Source organism: Zonotrichia albicollis, chromosome 11, assembly GCF_047830755.1.
Source record: "Zonotrichia albicollis isolate bZonAlb1 chromosome 11, bZonAlb1.hap1, whole genome shotgun sequence".
NCBI lineage: Eukaryota > Metazoa > Chordata > Aves > Passeriformes > Passerellidae > Zonotrichia > Zonotrichia albicollis.
This window is the reverse complement of record NC_133829.1, coordinates 6,549,082-6,569,684: the sequence shown is the minus strand read 5'-3', so window position 1 is coordinate 6,569,684 and position 20,603 is coordinate 6,549,082. Positions and strand designations below refer to the sequence as shown.

The 20,603-nt window shown below is 41.3% G+C and overlaps 1 protein-coding gene across 11 annotated transcripts in view; it reads right to left on the bottom strand.

Moving 5' to 3' along the window:
* AKAP13 (A-kinase anchoring protein 13) overlaps positions 1–20,603 on the bottom strand; it is a 208,791-nt gene that overhangs the window by 107,713 nt on the left and 80,475 nt on the right. For all 11 annotated transcript variants that reach the window (XM_026791324.2, XM_026791323.2, XM_074549214.1 and 8 more), the window contains 2 exons: positions 15,519–15,815; positions 6,601–6,784 (listed from right to left, as the gene is read on the bottom strand). In XM_026791324.2, coding sequence (XP_026647125.2) covers positions 6,601–6,784; positions 15,519–15,815 — 481 coding nt within the window. The remainder of the gene's footprint in view (positions 1–6,600; positions 6,785–15,518; positions 15,816–20,603) is intronic.

The window sequence follows — 20,603 nt, the reverse complement described above, 5'->3', positions numbered from 1 at the left end:
AAAGGAAATTAAAAAAAAAAAATTAAACTAAGCCCATACCATTATGGTTGCATGAAAAGCTAGGAAAAGGCCATAATTTAGATGCTCTTATCTGTAGGGTAAATAAAAATGTAATTAAATTGAATTCTAATCTTACATTCTTTTTATTACTATTATTATGGTATCACAGTGAAAATACCAGATCAGACAGACTGTGATCTGGGATAAACAAGGAAAGGCGCCTACAGGGATAGGATTGGTGGTGATTTTGCAACATGCCCACAGCACAGGCAATTCAAATCAAGCCAACAATCCTGGAAAAACCCAGCACCCACACTCAATGCAGTCACCAGCATTTAAACCAATCTTAGAAATCTGCATTGTATATGAGACCCAGAAAACACATGCACCAGCATGTGTTAGAATGGGGTCAAACATTTTCAAATTTGAAATTTATTTAATAAACACAGAATTCATATTTCAGGTTTTTCTAAGTGTTCCAAATGCCCCAGGAAAGCAGAAAAAAGTATGTTTCTCATATAAGAAAAACCTACATAATGCTCAGTAATTTGAATAGTTTTGATGTTGAAAGAAAGAGTTAAAAATTCATCTGATCTAGAAAAAAAGAGCAACCCCTTACTGTGCCTCGCACAAACATGAACTGCAGTGGTGGGTTCTGACACCAAACTGAATTCAGGATTGCATAACCTACCCTTCAATATCAGACTAAATATTTAATAACTCAATTCAAAATACGTAATGCAAACTTCGCATTGATCAACACACTATACAGCAGCAAATCATAGAGAGAAAAGCTGGCTTGGTCCTTCAACAGTTGTTTGCAGATGCATATATGCTAAGAGAACAGGTCAAGTATTTCCAAACACAACAGGTCTGTACTTCTAAACCCAAATATTTCTTAGACCCCAATGTTAATTATACATTTAAAAAGTATCAGAATACAGCTACAAACTCTTATCAACTATAGCTGCCAAAAAGTACAATCTGCAGTCCATAAGAGTAACTGTTATTAAATGCATTTTCCATTTTGTTAAAATTATTTTCAGAGCATTATTTAACAAGAAGGATGCCCTGCTAAGGATGTGGAGCTGTAGGTCCAACACAGAACCCAATGTCCAACTGGAGACTCATCAGTAAACAAAGGCAATTTAGGGTGAATCTATGAAACACACTCAAGAATGAAAACAGATGCCATTTGTTGCATTTTAAATTTAAAAAGCACCATCATGGAGAATACTTCAGCAAGCAGTGTTTACAGCTAAAAACAGCACCTCAGATCAGGACAAGTGATATGGAAGAAGAGTTGTCTCTGGAAAACATCTCCACATGTTGCAAGCAAGCATGATCATTGGCTCTGCAACACAGCCCTGAGACGAAGCCATGCCTTGGGCTACCTCTGACACAGCAGATTACAAACACTTCTTCTACAATCATCTGCTCAAACTCTAACCCAACCATGAATGTCACTGCTTGGAGCAATTCTGCTCCAGAGACTAAATATGAGCATTCTAACTGGGAACCCAGCTAGCCCATGCTCGAGGCCAAAAACTCAGCAGTTCTGGGAAATCACTTATCTGCATTTTCTAAATTTATCCGGAATCAGAGTTGGTCTCTCATAATCGCTTACCAACCATACAAGGCTGTCCAGCACTTATGGCCCCTATAATTTTTGGGAACACTTCCAGATCAGGATTGCTGGGGGAAAGAAAATAATTTCTTCTTATATCCTGGCAAATATTCTCAAATCTCTTCTAAATCTCTTCTTTCTCATCCTCACAGGCCTGTTTCCATGATCTCCCAGGACTACAATTTCCAAGTAGGAATACAGAAACATCAATATCACATGGACTAAGCCTTCTCTCTCTTCTGTATTCAGAGAAGGTTACATACAAAACAAAGGAGAGGAGGGAGCCAAAGAATGAAAAGTTTTCACAGGGATGTGGGAACACATGAGGAAGTCAGTAAAAGTTGGAGCCTGATGTGGGGTGAGTAGGTGGAAGAGAGAAACACAAACCCTTCCTGCTCCACCACGTTTCCACCTGGCTGCCCCATCCTCCCACTCCCAGTCTGCTCCTCTGCTGTGGCCAGAAGAAACCCACAGCACCTCAATATCTTTCTAATCATGATGTTAAAGCTATTAAATGATGGAGTTTCAACTGAAAATCCTACAACCACAAAACTAGACCCTGTAGACTCTCCCACACTGCTCCAGACAGATTACTGTCTGTAGCTAAACAGCACCTCCTCAACACATCTCACTCTGAGTCCTCTTCCAGTGCCCTTCTAACACTTCTGAGTCCCTCTTAACACATTAATCTTGTGCCATCACTTGCAGATGAAAGGTCAACTGTTCTCCTGCCACACCACAGCAAGCCATATCTCAAACCTAGCTCCCCAAATAGCCATCAAATGGATTTGTTGCTTGGTTTGTAGTGGAAGAACAGATGAAGAAACATCAGCACTAATTCAATAAACCTTACAGCCTCTGATATCTGCTTAGCCAGAAATAAAATGTATGTATACCATGTTTTTAAGATCACGCTAAACACTCTGCTGAACATAAACTGGGTATTTCTGAAATTAAACACTTGCTTAAAGGCCCTGCTAAATTGGGGTGAAAAAAAATAAGACGTACAAGGCAAATCCTCTTGCAGCTCTGGCTCAGAAAAGCAGAAAAGTGTTCTTAGCTATAAAACTAAAGTCATTGAAAAAGCATCCTTTTTGGAGAGGCACCATGGAGATTACAGCACAGACTTCACCAATTACTTATGTAAAATCAGAACAATAGCAAGTGATAATCATGGATTCAAAAACATTCACCAAACCCTTCTGCCACCAGTGAGTTATTCCTCATGTGTGTTAATTAAATCATTTTAACTTTGGGAATACAGACTTTTACTAATTTACAGTTTCATGGATTGAGACCGCTGACTGTTACCAGGGAATCTGAAGGGAAGAGCAATCCCAGAGCCGTGCAGAAACACTTTAAAGCAAAAAGTAGAGAAACCAGCAAAAGTAAAAAAAAAGTTTACAGTAAAAAACTCAGAGACTGTTGCAACCCTTTGTAGAGATTAGAAAAATGCAATTTTAAAAATTTTTAATGGGCTTTATTTTTCTCTTGCTTCCTTTTTTCAGAGGACATAAATCACTCTCAACTGTAAAGGAACTACAAGTAAATACTTTGCTGGGGAGAGAAGTGTTACTGGACAGAAATAAAATCAGCAACCAGGTCAGTGTTTGTATGTTTTACAAAGCAGCACTTCCAGCCTCTCTGCAATCCCACGTGCTCCCGTGCCTTGAAGCCATTTTCCCCACTGCTGCAAGAGCCCTGCAGAACATGGAGCTGGCAGGGGATTGTGTTACTGCCCTGACTGCACTGGGAAACACCAACTCCTGCACCCTGCAGCTGTCCAGCTGCTCAGGGAGCTCCACCAGCCTGTTTAATGGCTGTGCTGCCTCTCCAGAGCCAGCATCACCCAGCTCCATCACTGGGGAGAAACAGGCTCCAACCACAGACCATTCGCTCTGGAATTAGTTGAAACTCAAAGGCTTTGCAAAGTGTGCCATTTCCAAAGTTATCTTTACAGATTAATCTTTATATATATATTTTACCCCCATAAAACTACTGCACTTCTGCACTATCCTATTCCATTTGTACTGCAAGACTGTTTACTGCACAGTTTTCAACTTGCAGATAAAAAAAGTCCCATCAGGAATGATATACAATTGATGGATGCTTATTGATAATGAATATTTATTTGCTCATATGAATATTTATTAATGAATGCTGCTATTGACTCGATCCCTGGTGACCTACACAGGTTCTGTGACAGCTCCTTCTTTGGGTTCCAAAACAACCAGCCCATGGACCTTTCCTGTCTGAGGAGGAAAAGACAGTGCCACCACAGAGCAGAATACTTCCAGGGATGGAAAACTTACATAGGAAGCATCTTTTATTTTTTTTTTTACATGAAATACTGCAAAAACTGAGAAGGGAAAGTTCATCAGATAAAGAGAAATTCAAAATGTCACAGTGAAATTAGTTTTTGAGAAAAATATTTACACTGCAGCTGAATCAAGCTGCTTTGCAGACAAACCAAGGCAAAACAACAACGGAGAAGGTTTTATGTCTGCTCTTTAATGATTGTATCTTAATTATGGCAGAATTTCACCCCTTCCCAATGCTGGCTGGGAGAATTATTGTAAAATGGAGGGTCCTGCAAATTAGCAAGCAAGAGAACAATAAATTCCCCCCAAGGATAATGCATCACAAAACACACTGCATTAATTTATTTGGCACAGTGCAGTTTAATTACTTGTAAAAATAATGACTCCTTTGTAGGGGCCCTCACTAACATGCGTTGCTGCTCTGTGTTTTGCTGAGTGGGACGAGCTGTGTGCCAAATTTGTGTGCATGGATTATACAGTGTGAGCCCAGGCAGAGTGCAGAAAGGAGGTTGTACAGTGTCCTTTGTGTTTTGACAGCACATAAATGACACTCGCTCTCTTCACAGAATTTTTTGTGTTCTGAAGCTCAGTATTTCTCCTCTCAATAGGGATTTTCAAGTCTTGATCCTACCTTATGGCATAAAATACTCAGCATGATAAAAAAATTTAAAAATCACTGCTGGGGAATCAAGGTGTGGCTGTTTTTACACCATCACTGTCCTGTGGGGAAGGGCTGTGGCCATTCCCATGTCACTGCTCCAGTCAGTCCCAAGGTCATATCACGATGTCCCACTACCATCCTACCCACTGGGAAAGGGAACCAGGATTTCCAGTATCCATGGATTTCTGTTTTTAAGGCTTCATGGGAATAGAAGAGTTCCCAAAGTCAGGGGACCTGTGGCATGGTCAGATGTTTATACATTGTATTTCCACGCAGCAGTCCAAGAGGAAAACAAATCACAAAGAACAGTTTAAGGACATACCAAGAAGAACAGGAATTGGGACCTTGATGGTCTGCAGTTGCTTGTGTCTTACTTTCAAAGACAAACTGCAAAGGTCATCAGAGAAATTCCATGGATTGGGCCAGCAGCATTCCTTAAGGTCAATGACACAGGACAATGTCATGGAATCCCAGTCCTCTCTTCATTCAACTAATGAGAACTGCCATTCCAAAACTGGAGCCAGTTGTGAAAAACTTCACCAAATACATGAATAGCTATTGTAATAGTTTTGTTTACTTCCCATTTTATTTAAATTACCAGCTTTACTCCCATTAGGGTTGCAGTATTTGCGGTGAGCTCTATAATCAAGTTTTGGCCAGCTTAAGCTTCCTGCCAGTATGTAAAGCCTGTTAATGTGGTTAGTCTCACCTTGGAGAACCTTGTTGCAATTACAGGATGAATTTACACATCCCATTTTTACAATATAGCCTACAAGATAGTTGTGTTTTCACAGTATGATTGATCTTGATGGAGAATAATGTAACACTGTCATCCTCTCTGTACTGATGCCAGCAAAGGTGGCAGGAAAATATTTGGGTATAGGTTCCATCCCACCCTGCACCTTCTCCTTTACCCTCACTTTCCAAGTGGCTGCCTGAATTTAAGGATAAAACTTAAATGCAATCACTCCAGCAATACAGATCATATTTTCTGCCCCAAAATGCTACACCCAACAACTACAGAAAGCAGAATAATTTACAATCTTTAACAGGGAATTTACAATCTTTAACAGGGAACATTGCGTGATAATATGGACAACACAGCAGACTCCTAAACATGACATTGGTCATTCAACACAAACTCCAAGTATCTGAGAAATCAATTCAGAAAGACAAAGTTTATAACAGAGCTTAAGAGAACCAGGCATCAGAATAACACACACGGAGACTAAATCTTTTCTCCTATACAAACAGCCCCCTTGAGATTTTTTTAAGCTCTTTGTCTTTATTAGCCTCAGCTATTAAAGCTAGATCTCCAAACATTTGCTGCTCAAAACTAACTTGCCATCTTCCAAAGGATTCCTTGTAAAGCAGTGCAATAAATGCTCATGCCACTAGTTACTTGCTATGTGTTGTAAGACCTGGCTTTTTCTCAAGACCATTTACAAAGAGACCTGCTTCTGTTAAATATTCTGTTCTCCTTTAAATATTTGCAGCAATTCTTGCCTTTTTTTAACCTACCCCAGTAAAATGCCTATTCATCTCAAGATGCTGCCTTATTTCAATATAATGATCACTATTTCATGTAACTAAAAAATTCCCTCTCTAAAAAGTAAAATATAACAGTCCACTACCACCACAATGCCTATTAGCTTCCCTCTTTTGGGCAGTTGTGCTTGCTTGAAGAAAAGCTTTTTCATTTGTGTTTGCATAAGATTTGCATTAATTAGTCAATATTACAGTGACTTTGGACTTTACATGACAGCTGGAAGCAGAATATTGAGCAACAAGAAAACCCCCCCAAAAAAATTATTGCATTTCCCCTAAACCCTCAGGACTGCTGCTAGCAAGAATGGTAAAAGGAAAATTACACCAAAATTGCCTTTAAGGATGGAGTATAGCACTCAGACACCACTGAGTGATAACATACAGCAAAGCCAAGCATGGTAGAGAACGGAAAACCAGCAGAGGAACCACCAAATCATCCTTACTCTGTCAAAAGCTGGTGCAGCTTCTGGTAGCCCCTCTCCAAGGCCAGGCTGACAGGCGTTGCCCCCTCGTTGTTGTGGATGCTGAGAGCTCCTCTTCCACCCGGCTGCTGGAGCAGAAACCACGTCAGGCGCAGCAGACCCAGCCTGACCGCAAAATGCATCAGTGTCTCCCGAGGGATGTTCTCTGGGAAGGCAGGAAAAGAAAGAAATGGGAATTTGTAGGCTTGTGGGTTAGGGGAAATGTTATATCCCCACATCCCAGCTCCACCACACGTCGGCTGGCATGGAGATGACAGCCCAAAGGAACCTGCAGCACCTGGAAAAACAGCCTGGTTGCCAATGTGCAGGAGACGCCAGTCGTAAAGTGAGGGATATGCTTTGGTGGGGCTGGGAGTGCTCAGGACCTCTCATGCTGAGATTGACCACAGAAGTCAATGTGAAAACCCCACCATTTCCTGAACAGCCACAGCCACCACCAAGCTCCAGCACACCCAAACAGAAATGTGGTCAGGTGGCTTTTCCTGGATGTCCAAACCTTCTCCTCACATAGCCAGGACCAGGTTTTAGGGAAGGACAACTTTTGTTACCTAACAGGATGCTGATTTATCCCAAGGCATAAAGAAAAAACAATTACATTTGATGTACATATCCAAAGCAGTTATAAAAAAAGAACTGTTTAAAAACTCATATAGACAAAAAAAAAAAAAAAAAGCAAGGGTTTTCTTTCCTGGTTTGATTACCTCAGACCAGCTTTTCCCAGCTTAATACAGTAGCTCTGTCATTCTGAGTAGCAGCATTTATAAACTACCAATCTCCACTGATGCTTTTTGTATTTAATAACTGTGACCTTCTAATTTGGTAGAAGTGACTCTAGAGCCTGAGCTTTCATCTCAGAAAAATAACCCCCTACTCCAAAAGCTGCAGCACTAGAATGATGCTCTGAAAAGCTTTAACCAGAAATGAGCTCCAGATGCATTGCTGAAATCCAGCATTTGCAGATCAAAGCTTGTTATTTCTGTATGAAAGGCAAAAGCATTTGGGTTAAAAAAACTGCCAAGAAATAAAAATTTGTTCTTTTAATTAACAAAGGATTTTAGTATTGACTGACAGCAACAACAATAAAAAAGCATCAACTAGGTCTTAGAAAGCCATGCCAATGAGCATGCTTGGTATAAACCCTTTATTATCACAGGAATGATTTATTGGGTTATTAATTTGGGTTCCAGCCAAATCTATAGAACAGGTTTTAAAATGCATGCACATAATGGCTTTAGGATTTAATTTTGTATTTTTTGTCTTTAAGAAGTGTGCCCCAAGAGAAGTCACTTCTTCAAAGCGCTGCTGTTCTTCTTGCTTATTTACTTACTTTAGGGACATCATTAAGACCTTTGGTGAAAAACAAAACAAAGCAAAAACGGGCAGTTCTCCACTGCCTAACACACAATTTTTCACAACTTTCTGGATCCAATTCTGAAGAACTAATCTGTATGCAAGAACCAAAGGCTTTCTGGCACCACTTCTCTTCTGAATGACTCCAAATTAGGTCTCTGGGCTACAAACCAAGTCTTCCCCCTAACCTCCTCTTGATTACCGTAAAGCAAAACCGAGCTGCCCTGAATACACAAGTGTGTCTGAATGGAGGTTCCAGCTGATCAGAGAAAAGGGAATGGCTGAGCTCTCCCAGAGACAAATTCTCAGCCTTTGGCTAAGTAATGAGAAGGATTTGGGTAATAAATGTTACAGAGCGTAATGATTTAGAAATAGCACAACATGGAGGTTAATCAATGGTTGCAGCCCTGGATTTAAAGAAAAATGAAAAATAACACAGCATACAGACAGACACAGAAAAAAGTTACTGATGAGGCTGCAAAATATGGATACAGATACGACTTTTTCAGAGTCAAAGCAAATACCCAATGTTTTACTCAGAGAACTTGTACATGCACAAAGCTCCCACACTACCTGTACACTGACTGGCAGAGCAAACATAATTACTGTGGTGTAATTCTTCCTACAGAGATGCAGGAGGCACAAAAACACTTCTGTCAGAGCAAACAACTGCCATCCAAATAAAGAATGCGTTGCACTGGTCTGACCATGTTCTGTTCTCGCATGGGATCTCCTGTTATGGCTGCTTTGTTGAAAAGAAAAATCATCTAACTAGAATGGACAGTCTTGCCCCAGAGCTGAGCAGTGCAGACCTGCAAACCACAAGCACAGATCCCTGGACCAAAATGCTTCCTCCTCCTGCAGCTGAGAGCATTACCAATAGGGACAAGCATCTTCTGCTCACCAGCTCATGGTTCACCACTAAATACACACTGCCAACTGCAAGTTCTGCAAGATGCAGGCAGATATTCCTCTTGTCCCTGAGCCAAATGGGTGCTTCTCTCTGTCTCATATGTCCAAAGATAAAATGGCCCCTCCCAGTTGTCAGAATGCCTCCCTAGTTCTCCCAATCTGCTGATATGACTGCACCTTCTGAGAAATGTTCCCTGTTCTGTTGAAACAATCTCCTCTATCACTGAATCAGTGGACAGGGCAGCTCCAGAGTGTGGTTGGAGGTGTCTGCAGATGCAGCTGAGGTGAACGTGGCGCTGCCCTGATGCCTCTGGGCAGTGACAGAGTGCACACAGGATCTGTACAAGAAGAGGTGGCGTGCTGCCACCAGAGCATATTAAACACACAGCCTCACCATCCACTTTTGGAAGGCTCTGCCTGACACAGAACCTGGCACGAGGCCACCCTAACAGATGGGCACAGATGATGGCAGCAAAGAGACAAAGTGCTGTACATCCAACAACTGCAGGGGCCCCAGGCAATGGCTTTGGAAGGTTCTGGAGTGTGCAAAACTTGCATGGTGACAGTTAAAAAGGCATGTGCCATCTGTGGGCTGGATTAACTACTAATATATAATGAAAATACATCTGTTGGTGTCTAGTGTTGCTCAGAACTAGACAAGAGCTGGTCTGCATCAAGTATGGACATTCTGCTGGATGGAGAGGGGAAGAAGACAGATCCCTTCAGACTTCCTACCTTTGAAGGGATGAAGCTTGCCACACAAAATGTTGGAAATCCAGGCAATGATTTTATGATCTTGTCATGGAGCAAAATGTACCACACATGAAAGATGGAAACAGATCCCACACATTTAACATGCAAAAGCCAGAGCCCCTTCTCCTACCACATACCAAGCAAGAGCTCCTTGTCTTAAAATGCCTGTCGTTTGAATGTCAACAAGAAGCTCCTGGTAATTAGGAAATTGTGGAAATACAAGACACACGATACTGAAAAGGCCAAGATTGTTTTGTTCCTTTCTCGTTTCCTAGTAATAGGCAAGAGTTGAAACATATGATTATTGCCCCATAATGGCAGGGTACTCTAGTCCAGCTGGCAAAACACAAGACTTTGAATATATTATTTCTGTGTAATTGTTTTCTGCTGTGATACATGAACAGACAGTTTATCTGCACAACTGAGGACCAAATTTCCATAGAAGACTGTCATATGTACTTTGCTAATAGTAAAGGATTAAGGTTTAAGGTACTATTAGCACAAAACAAATAAGCACTGAAGGGAAAAAAAAAACTTTGGCTATGACATGCCCAAGAACAGTAAGTAAAAACTTTCATTTTAAACCTGATTAAATAACAAAAAACCCACAAAAACTACTGTTCCTTTTTTAAAATAACTCTCCAGATAGACTAGCCTACACCTAATGCTCATTTTATGCACCATGCCCTGAGACATCTCATGAGCCAGCCACGGAATGGGCTAGCACTGCTTTGTCTTCTGTGCTCATGACCTTTACTTGGTTCTCACCCAAACTCATGTACGCTCAGCAATTTGGAAATCTACTATCACATCTGGCCCCAAAATCTTGCTTTCTGCTGGAAATGTTCTCACTGCTCAGATCAGTCCTTGAGAAGCAAGGGTAAAGAATCCCAGAACGAAGCTGCCACCTCACACTGAGGTCCTAGAGGAAGGAAGGCTCCAGCAGACAACTGCCCCGCAGAAGGGTCAAGGCAAAGATGTTGTGTTTGGAGTTATGAGCTCACTTAATAAAAAGATGTGTGGGTAACTCCTTTCTTAATCCCATAAACAAGAAATCTTTCAAAGCACACCAAAAGATCTCCATGTCCCCATTCCTGCTAATATCAAAGGGAACAGGAATATTCCCATGCCAACAATTTCGCGGCCACAGAATAAAGGATACATCTCAGTTTTGAGCAGCACATTTCTGATGCTGTCTGAACAAGAACTGCTTTCTGCTTCCCATTTTCCACTGCAGAGGGCACTAAATTTAGGTATGGAAAAGGCTTTTTACATCTTATCAAGGACTGCTGCTGAACAGAGCACTTTGTGCTGTTGGCACTGAACAGATCATGTTGATTTATACCATACCATCCTTTATCAGAGAGCACAGAAGCTGAGCAGCAGACTGGAAAGGATATGAAACCCAACCAAAAGAACACCTGTAACCATTACATTGAAAGGGTTCCAAGAGAAACTATAACAAGAGTGCAGCAGATGAACAGATTAAAGCTTCATGTCTGAAATACACCATCAGTAGCATAACTTTAGTATCTTCCCATGGGAAAAAAGACTAGGTACTAGTAATCAAATTCTGAAAGTTTTTAAAAGGTTTTTTAGGATTTTTTGTTTAAAATTAGATGTTGGGGTTTTTTTGTGACATTCTCCTTTCATGCAAAAAAAAAAAAAAACCAACAAACCACAATTCACAATCTGTATTCCTGGTGAGACTCACGTTGTCCTGTACATTGAAATCCTACTGGTTTTGTACATAAAGCTATTAAACCCATAATCATTCAGACTATTTCAAACCAGGGCAGAGATTCTCCCTCTTTACTCACCTCCCACCTGGTGAGGTCATGGAGTTTAATTTCACAAACAGTTCTTACTGAAGGACCGCATTTGTCCCAGAGCACTTCTGGGAAGCTCTACATATTCAACATATCAGTAACTGCAATCAGTTAAGTGTTCTATCTAATCTGATGGTCTCCTGGTTATCTCCTTGAAAACCTGGCTCACTATCTCACAGCAGTCCTTACACTCCCAGGGGAATTGCTCCATATCATGGTGATCACAGCAAACTTCTGCCAACATCAACCAGCTCCTGAAGCATCACCTCAGAAAGCTCACACAACCAAACATCAACCACAGCTCTGGGTTTCACCACTCACTTTTAATACGCAAAATGGAAAGACTGTTTGCTCAAAGGTTTTGTCAGAATATCACTTCCCAAGTTATTTTGAAAGTGATCTGTTTACTAGCGATACAATCAAGCTCTCTAAGCTTTTCATACCCGAGCCTCAGATCCTCCCTATTTTTTTTCTCCTTTTTTTTACCCCACTGCAACATAAACAAGCCATAATCATTACTCATACCTCAAAATATTCAGTTGTGGTTTTCTAGTTAGCTTATTTTCTCTTCAGTAATTTAAAATAGAACATCACAGTCCTGTATTTACATTGCATACATCCTCAGGATACATATTAAATTTTGATTTCTAGACATAAAGTGTAACAATCTGTTCCATTTAAATAGCTGCCTTTAAATGCCACTGAGAACAGTAAATAGCCCCACTTTTGACAGCAGTAACAACTATGTTCTTTAGAAAGTTACAGTGCACTTGTAATTATTAAGACAGACATGATTATATGGCACCTGAAAGAAATGCTGTGTTTGGAATACCACAGTAACAAGACTAATCCTTAATTATGGATATTCTGAAATTGTGGATGCCATTGGAGCTCATACAGATAGATAACTAAGAGCAGGGCTCAGGAATTGCTTGCTGTGGAGGGACAGTGTATGATTGGTGAAGAGCACAGCTGTGTCTCAAGCACTGTGCTCTTCCCCAGCCACACACTGTCCCGGGCTCTTTTCTGCTTCTCAGTTCATTCTACCAAATGCTGAGTACTCTCTGCCAGTCCCAGTAAGAGAATGGAGCCCAAGCACCTCTGATGTCAGCTATCCTGGGCGCTCCCATCCCCAGCTGTGCAGCTCAGGGAGGCTGAGGTGGGTGATGAAACCTCCAGCAGCCTCTCTGCCCTCTGGGGAGACGGCACTGAACTCCCTGCCCTCTGCTCAAAGCCTGGCCAGGGCTGGCTGCAGGCAAAAGCCTCCACACAAAGCCACCCCCTCCTCAAAATTCAGCCTGGATTTGTGCTCAGTGGTAGATCTTGCACCCAGCTTCTGCCTGCAGAAAGCCATTACTTCCTAACTTTTGCAAAAGTTAGACTCCTGCTTCAGGCCTTTGAAAATCGACCTTTGAGCGTGTTTGACAACAGCAGCCTCCTCTGAGCAGCAGTTCCCCATCAGGCTGTGGCACTTGGAGGCTCCCAGCTCGCTCCTGCCTTCAGAGGTTTTGCTGAACAGCAGCGTTTTGTTTCCAGCCCACAAGAGCCCATAGAGACGTGCCAGCTCAGAGGCAGCACTAAACATCTTTCAAGAAGGGATCTGACATTTCCTTTTGTTCTCTTTTCTATAGTATTTTCTCCTTCGAGAAGGTTATTTGAAGTTATCTGGTGCTGACATTTAGGGAAATGTGAAGCATGAATTGCAGTAGCTGTTCATAGGTAGTGAAGCAGGGCAGGACAGGGTGTCCCCACTGCAGGCACTGGCCAGAATGTGCCTAATTGTTCAAACACTCCTACAGTGCAATCTCTGCAGTGCTTTTCTCTCTCCCACACACAAATTAACACACAAGCACCAGTAGAAGGGAGCTATATTTTAGCACTGAGGTTTTTCTAATCTGGCGCTCCATCATAAACCAGGGACATCTCTTCCACCCCACAGAGTTTCATGACCAAAAGGATGCTTCTGTATGCAAATCCTACCTGTCACAATCACAAGAATTCCCCCAAATTGCCCATGTGTAAATATCTCCCTGCAGAAAATCTACCAGATAACTCTGCCTCTAACAAAAAGGAACATATTTTACAGCACTAATATTCTCAAATTAAATTTGCATTTAGTGACATTATATTTATTCATTTCTGTCTACACACACCTCACCACAAGACGCTAAAACACTCAAGAGTTACAGAATTTGGCACTACAGAGCTCCCCCTTCTCACTGTGGATGCTCCACAAGTCTATAACATACAGAGTTCTGCATAACCACAACTTCCAGATACACAAGCACATACTGAGCAAACCAATGTAAATCTTATGGCCTGGTTTCCCTAAGTGCTGATTTTCCAAAGAATAATCAAATTAAAAGAAAAACCCAGATCTCAGCCTTCCTGCAAAATCAGCAACAATTCAGAGTTTCAAAGTTTTTGTTAAGATCACTGTGTAGTCACAATGATTTATATCACTTAAACCAGAAATGTCTGCATTATCACAACACTTTTCAAATGCAGAAAGAAACATCAGTCACTTACACACAGAGGAAAAGAAGTGTTATCTCCTTGTAAATGTATGACAGCTGCTGAATTTCTATCAAGGACCCATTAAATTTGATCAAATATTTTAATGTCTGCTAACAAGGGAATTGTCTGTCCTTGTATTGAGCTTTACAAAGGCAGTCAGCAAGCTGGAGAAAACAAAGCAGGAAAATCTCCTGTGGAAAACCCTGTTGCAGTGAGCAGAACTGAGCAAGTCACATCCCAGCCCTATTCAAGTGTTTGTGCCACTGCATCTTATAAAAGATAACAGATGCCTCAGAGTCGCATTCCTGAAGTGAAACTGTTTGCCAAAATACCCTGGAAATTTACAGCAATGATTTGTACATACTGGAAGTAGTCTCCTAGTCCCACGTGTGTTTCCTTTTGCCCCCTTGTGACAAAAGAGGCAGAACTCCAAGGACACAGACACACCACAGCACTCTGAACACCTCAGCACTTCTGCTTCAGCAGCCACCAGAGACCTTGGGCCAGCCTTGGGATTTATTTATAAGCTCTCAGTAGCCTTCACTGCTGTGGTTAAAGGTCAAGTTTTCCCACTCTTCCCTTATTTGCAAAATTGTCCAGGTTTATTTTGGGGAACTGCAGTGTTAACCCATCCTATGTGCAACCAGGGATATGATATAAACCCTCAGGGCCAGAGCCTCAAGTTTTCCAAGAAAAATCACATGTATTTTTCATGTCACAGTCATTTTGCTTGCACCTGTGCTATAAAACCAACATTTACTACACATACCAAATTCCTGGCACAAGGATATTTCCAGGAGCATCAGATATTCTACACACAGGGTTCTATCAGCATACAGAACTATGCTGATACACATGCCATTGTTACACACACAAAAAGCCATTTTCAGGCTATTATGTGAAAATACTGACTGTCAGCTCATGCTATTTCTTAAGAGATGAGCAGGAAAAATCATGACTTTTGATTACATATACTATATATATATATATATGATATTTTACATATAAATAATATATATAATATATTTTATAGAAATTATATTTTATATATTTTACATAAAATAGAATTATATATATCTTATTATAAATATCTAATTATAAATCTGATTATATAAAAATTCTATATGTTTATTATAATTCTATAATAAATTTATATTATTTATAGAATTTTATATTATATAAAATTTATATAATTAATATAATTTTATAATTAATTTATAGTAATTTTAATTCTATAAAATTATATATTTTTATATAAGATATTTTTATATCAATGAAAGGTATATTTTATATATTTGATATAAAATAATATCTTTTTATATCTATGTAAGGTATATTTTATATACCTTACATATATTAAGGAGGCTGAAGGGCAAGATATGGGATGTGGATGGACACCACATCCCCTCTCTGAGCATAGAGAAGGTACATGGCAGTCTCCCAAGGCAGGAATCCTTTCTCCCAGGCTTTTCACCTCCCTCCCAACCTGCAAATCCCACTGTGCCCCACAATCCTCACCGCTCAGGGACTGGTCTGCTCCCAGCACGTTCCATTCTGCCGGCAGCTTCAGGTGTCGAAATGCCAAGGCCACTTTCTCATCCAAGAAGTCCACGTCTGCAGCTGGTGGCCGTGACCTGTCCAAGAACCGTGTGAAATTCAGCGCCTGCTGGTTGCCAGCACAGGTGGCCAGAAACTGGGCGGCATCATAGGCTTCATCCTGGACAAACTGGAAACTCTCCTCTGCCACAACCAGAATGGGGTGACCTTCTCTAGAGGCACAAAGTGCCACTTTCACTGTCTCACAGCAGTCATGGCCTGCAAAACAAAATTCAGACAAATGGTAAAAAAAAAGGAAAATTGCATGGGCTTAGGAAACACAACTGAGCAAATCCTTTGACACACACACACACTCTTTGCATTAAATCAAATAAGACCAAGTTATTGAGGGTCACAACTCTAAAATAATGTTGTCTTTGGAATTTATATGCATCATCAGAGATAAATATTTCTTATAGATTTTAAAAGGAAAATATGTAAAACTCTTCTCTGTCCCAGTATAAGCTAAGAACTATAAGCCACCCAGGCTATTTATATACAGCAACAAGCAATCTGACAAGTTTTAAGTAATTCAAGTAAAAGACTTTGCTAACATACCTAAAGCCAGGTTATATGGACAAATTTTTCTTCTGCAGCTCCACAGGACTCCAGTAACTCATCAGAAACTAGAATCTGAGTGCTGCAAAACTACATACTCCAAATGCTGTCTCAATACTTGGTTTGCACTGAAAACATTGAAATTTCACCTAAAACAAAGGTCTACATGGCTACCAGAGCAAGACCTGCCTGGGCATGTCCTGTGTGTGCTCACTGCTGCACCTGCCCCTCGCATTTGGGTTCACATAACAAAACTAAAAACTAAGCTGCTTCTGCTAAATAAAAACATGGAAATGGTCACTTTCCATATTTACAAAACAAGAGGGTTGGAAGTCCGGTAATTTCATTATTTATTTAAGGCAGGGAAACAGGAGAAAGGAGGCATGGCAGCAATTTCATTGACTCAGAAACTTGAGGAGAAAAAAAACCTAAACAGCAAACCAAACCAAACACCTTTTGGGAATTTTAAAAGGAAAAATATACTATGTGTCCAACACAACCAGAACTTGTAGTTGTCAGACATGCCCCTTCAATAATAAGGTTTGTGTTTCAAGTTCACTGTGTGGTACAGTTTCTTGTTCCAGCCTCAGACTGACGTCATGGCTGTTTTTGCCAGAACAGCATGGACCCTGCACTAATTACTGGAAAAGCTTTTTTTTGCCCATGACCTCAACATACTACCATATTCACAAAACCCTGATTAATTAAATACAAAATGACAATTTATTTAATTTATTTTTAAAGCCTTGAAAATTCAATTTAAGCCCCTATTTGTGGTCAGTGGGAAAGTTTCCTTCTTGTGTTGGGGCCTTTTGCTGTTGATTTCCCTGACAAAAGGGAAAATATGTCCCTAATCTTCATGGTCTTGCAGCCAACCTCACAAATCTGTTCTGAGGCTTCTGGCATCTGTACAGATTTTGTCTTCTGAAAGAGGCAATCCTGAAGTTAATTGAAAGGTCAAAACTGCTATTAGGACACTGCGGGTAACACCAAAATTGTCAGAGATGAGGCTGTGGCTTCCTAAGGAGAGCAAATGCAGCTGGAAAGGTATCAAAGGCAAGTGGAGAAAGGGAGGAAAACACACAGGGATGTTGCTGCCACTGCCCAAATACAACCAGGATGCTCTGAAGCTGAAAGGTGAGAAGACTTTCCTTCCAGCACCAGATACCTATTAGCAATAGGATGATATGAAAGCTGAAGGAGTAGATTTACTAGTTCTGTTGTTTTGAAGAATAGGGGTAGGAAGAACTTCTACTGCTCTTGAAAATACTGCATGTGCATTTGAATACATTATTGTATTAGTACTCAACTGCCCAGATGGAATCCATTCACAGATTCTGCTCATCCTCACAGTAAAAGCCCCAAATGCTCAAGGGAGAAGTGGGGAGGATGATCCAACTTTGAGGGAACTTGCCTTTAAGGCCATTTAGAACTGCACATGACTGCCCCCACACCTTCTTGCTTTGCTGATCTTCCTAAGAATGTCAAACACAGTGCAGGTAAGACATTAATTTTGTTTCCAGCCTCCACAAAAGGGATCTCCATGCACACTGTGAGAGGACTGTGCCAGCCTATAGGAGCTGACTCAAATCCTGCAAGCTGGGTTCTCCCTAACTCAGAGCAGTGGAAGGTTGCTAGAATGCAGAGTTTAAAAAAAACAAACACAGTAAAAGCTTTCTTAATAGCATGAGGACAGCTAAACCTTTTATTCCATTTTTAAAGAATATTTTCTGCCTATTCCCATAAGAATCCCATCTGCAGAATAACCTAGAATACAACTACTCTGCCAGCAGACTTTCAGGATTGAAGCAACAAGCCAAAATAGCCCACGAGCAGCTACACAGAAACCATTTGGGACAGTCACTTCCTTGTCACAATGCCAAACAACTCTGCTGTGGGACAGCAAAGGCTCCTCCATTGAGACAATAACTACAGGAACCTCTGTCAAGACGTGTGGTCTCCTTAAAGCAGCACACCACGGATGTACACAAAGTTCCCTTGGATTGAGCGTGTGTTAAACACCAGCTGCAAAAGGCAACACAAGGGAAGGTGATAAAAAGACCATGTCCTGACCTGTGGACAACAAAGATTCTAATGAAATTTCCCCAGATATTGAATATGCAGCCTAGAAGAGAAAAATGACAGACCTGACAGTCCATTTTTATATAACAGGATCAAACAAGCATCATGCTAAACCCCAGGGAATGTTCTTCAGAAGGGCAACAGCTTGCAGTGCTTTGATGTTGTGCTTCCTCACATCTAAGAAGATGTCAGACATGGGGGCAAGAACATGGGACAGGTTCTGACTTTTGGCAAGCAGTTCAAATGAAAGGGGAGCCAGGATGTAACAAGAGCAGACAATACTAGAAAAACTGCTCAAGAGGTCTCTGCCCCCCTGCTTTGAAATGGCTGCTGGAACAGTGTGAGCAAACATGTCCCCAGTACAGGAACCTTCTGAAGGAACCATCAGTGGGGCAACACTTCTCACCACATCAAAGATCCAATGGCCTGGACTAATACCTGAACTTGTACAGCCCTTGTCCCAGAGCACGACCAGAAGGGAGCTGAGCTTTCTGGCACTCTCAGGAGGTACATAGTTATCACTGCAAAACCAAATCTGTTTTCAAGAGGTAAAGTAATTTGTTCACAGTCACACAGAGCTCCAGGCAGTGCCAGAACAGCCAGTATTGCTCATGTGCCTCAGCTTTCTGCTCCCTCTGGCAGACACCAGGGCTTTTTCCTACTATGGGTTAAGCACCAAGTTATGCAGTTATCAGCCATCAGGGTGGTGCCATCACCTCTGTCCATCCACTATGGACTGCTGAAACCCCCTCACACACCTGCCTAGATGTGGAACAGAAAAATGTCCAGCATTGAAAGGGGAAAAAGAAAAAACTCTGGTTGTGTCAGTGGGTTGGTTTTGGTATTCTGGTGGAACAGAGTTAATTTTCTTTGCAGTAGCTAGCATGGGGCTGCTTTGGATTTGTGCTGGAAACAGTTTTGATAAACCAGGCATATTTTCCTTCTTGCTGAGCATTGCTTCCACAGACCAAGGCCTTTTCTCCTTCTCACCCATCCCACCAGTGAGCAGGATTGGGGCACAAGGAGCTAGGAGGGGACACAGCCAGGACAGCTGACCCCAGGTGACCCAAGGGATATCCCAATGTCAGTGTACAGAGCTGGGGAAAGAGGGAGGAAACTTTCCCTACATGTGATGGAGCCCTGCTGCCCTGAGGATGGTTGAACACCTGCATCCCTATGGAAAGTAGTGACCTAATCCCTTGTTTTGCTTTGTTTGCATGTGGCTTTTGCTTTATCCATTAACCTGGCTTTATCTCAGCTCTGAAGTTTTCTCACTTTTGCTCTTCCAATTCTCTTCCCCATGGCACAAGAGGCAGCTGTGTGGGGCAGAGCTGCTGGTTGGGGTTAAACCACAACAGTCAGGAAGAGCAATGAGCCCATTGACAAAGGTTTGCATTTCCATAGGCTGAAAACACATGTAACTGAATAAATCACACAGATAAGAGCACCTCAGAGAAGGGATGAAAAATCTCCATGCTTTACAAGCCATCAGGGGCACAATACTGCCCAGCAACCCTTCTGATTGCCTTCAGTCTTCTCCAGAAATCAGGGCCTTTGGCCAAATAACAACAGAATTGATGAAATACTCAATTTCTGTCATGCTTGTACCATCCAGCAGTACCCTTGTTCAAGTTTTAACTCTCCTCACAAACTTAAGTGTTTCTCTCTAGCTGCCATCTCAGACTGCCTGGTTACACTTCCTTTTTTGACTCTTATTTTTTTGCCACAGTGTCAAATGTGGCCATTTGTATGCTGTCTGTGATAGAAGTCAACTGATCCATCCCCTAACTCCAGCAACATTGCATTTTATATCATTTGTCCTTTTGCTCCTCAGTTACTTTAAATCCAGCTTAGAAACAATTATTGATCTGGAGCTGTTTTGAGAAATACCAACATATTGCAGGAAAAATATAGAAATTAAAAAACTATTTCTATCTATGCAGGGATGGATACAGCAACTAATTCTGCTTCTATACATTCAAACACCCTTTAAAAATAATTTTAAATGAGATAACAGCTCTTCAACTGAAGAGTTCCTTACTGGGAATGAATGGGGACACTTTATGAAGCTTGCTCTGGGGTAAAGATGAGAATGAGAAATGAAGACATGGTGCTCTGGTCTGTCTGCTCTTATTCCTGAAGAGATGAGATGTATCAGCATGATAGCACTGCTTCCTCTACATGGTAGTGATGCAGATCAATGAGTATGAGAACGGGGGGGGGGGATTTCTCAGCTGCGAGTCATTAGCAGATAAATTAATGTACAGCTCAGACCTGTCCATCAAATTGCTACCTGTGCCTGTGATCTGGGGTGCAGTTAAAAGGGCAGCAGCACAACTCTTCTGGCTTCTTGTTTTACAAGGCCTT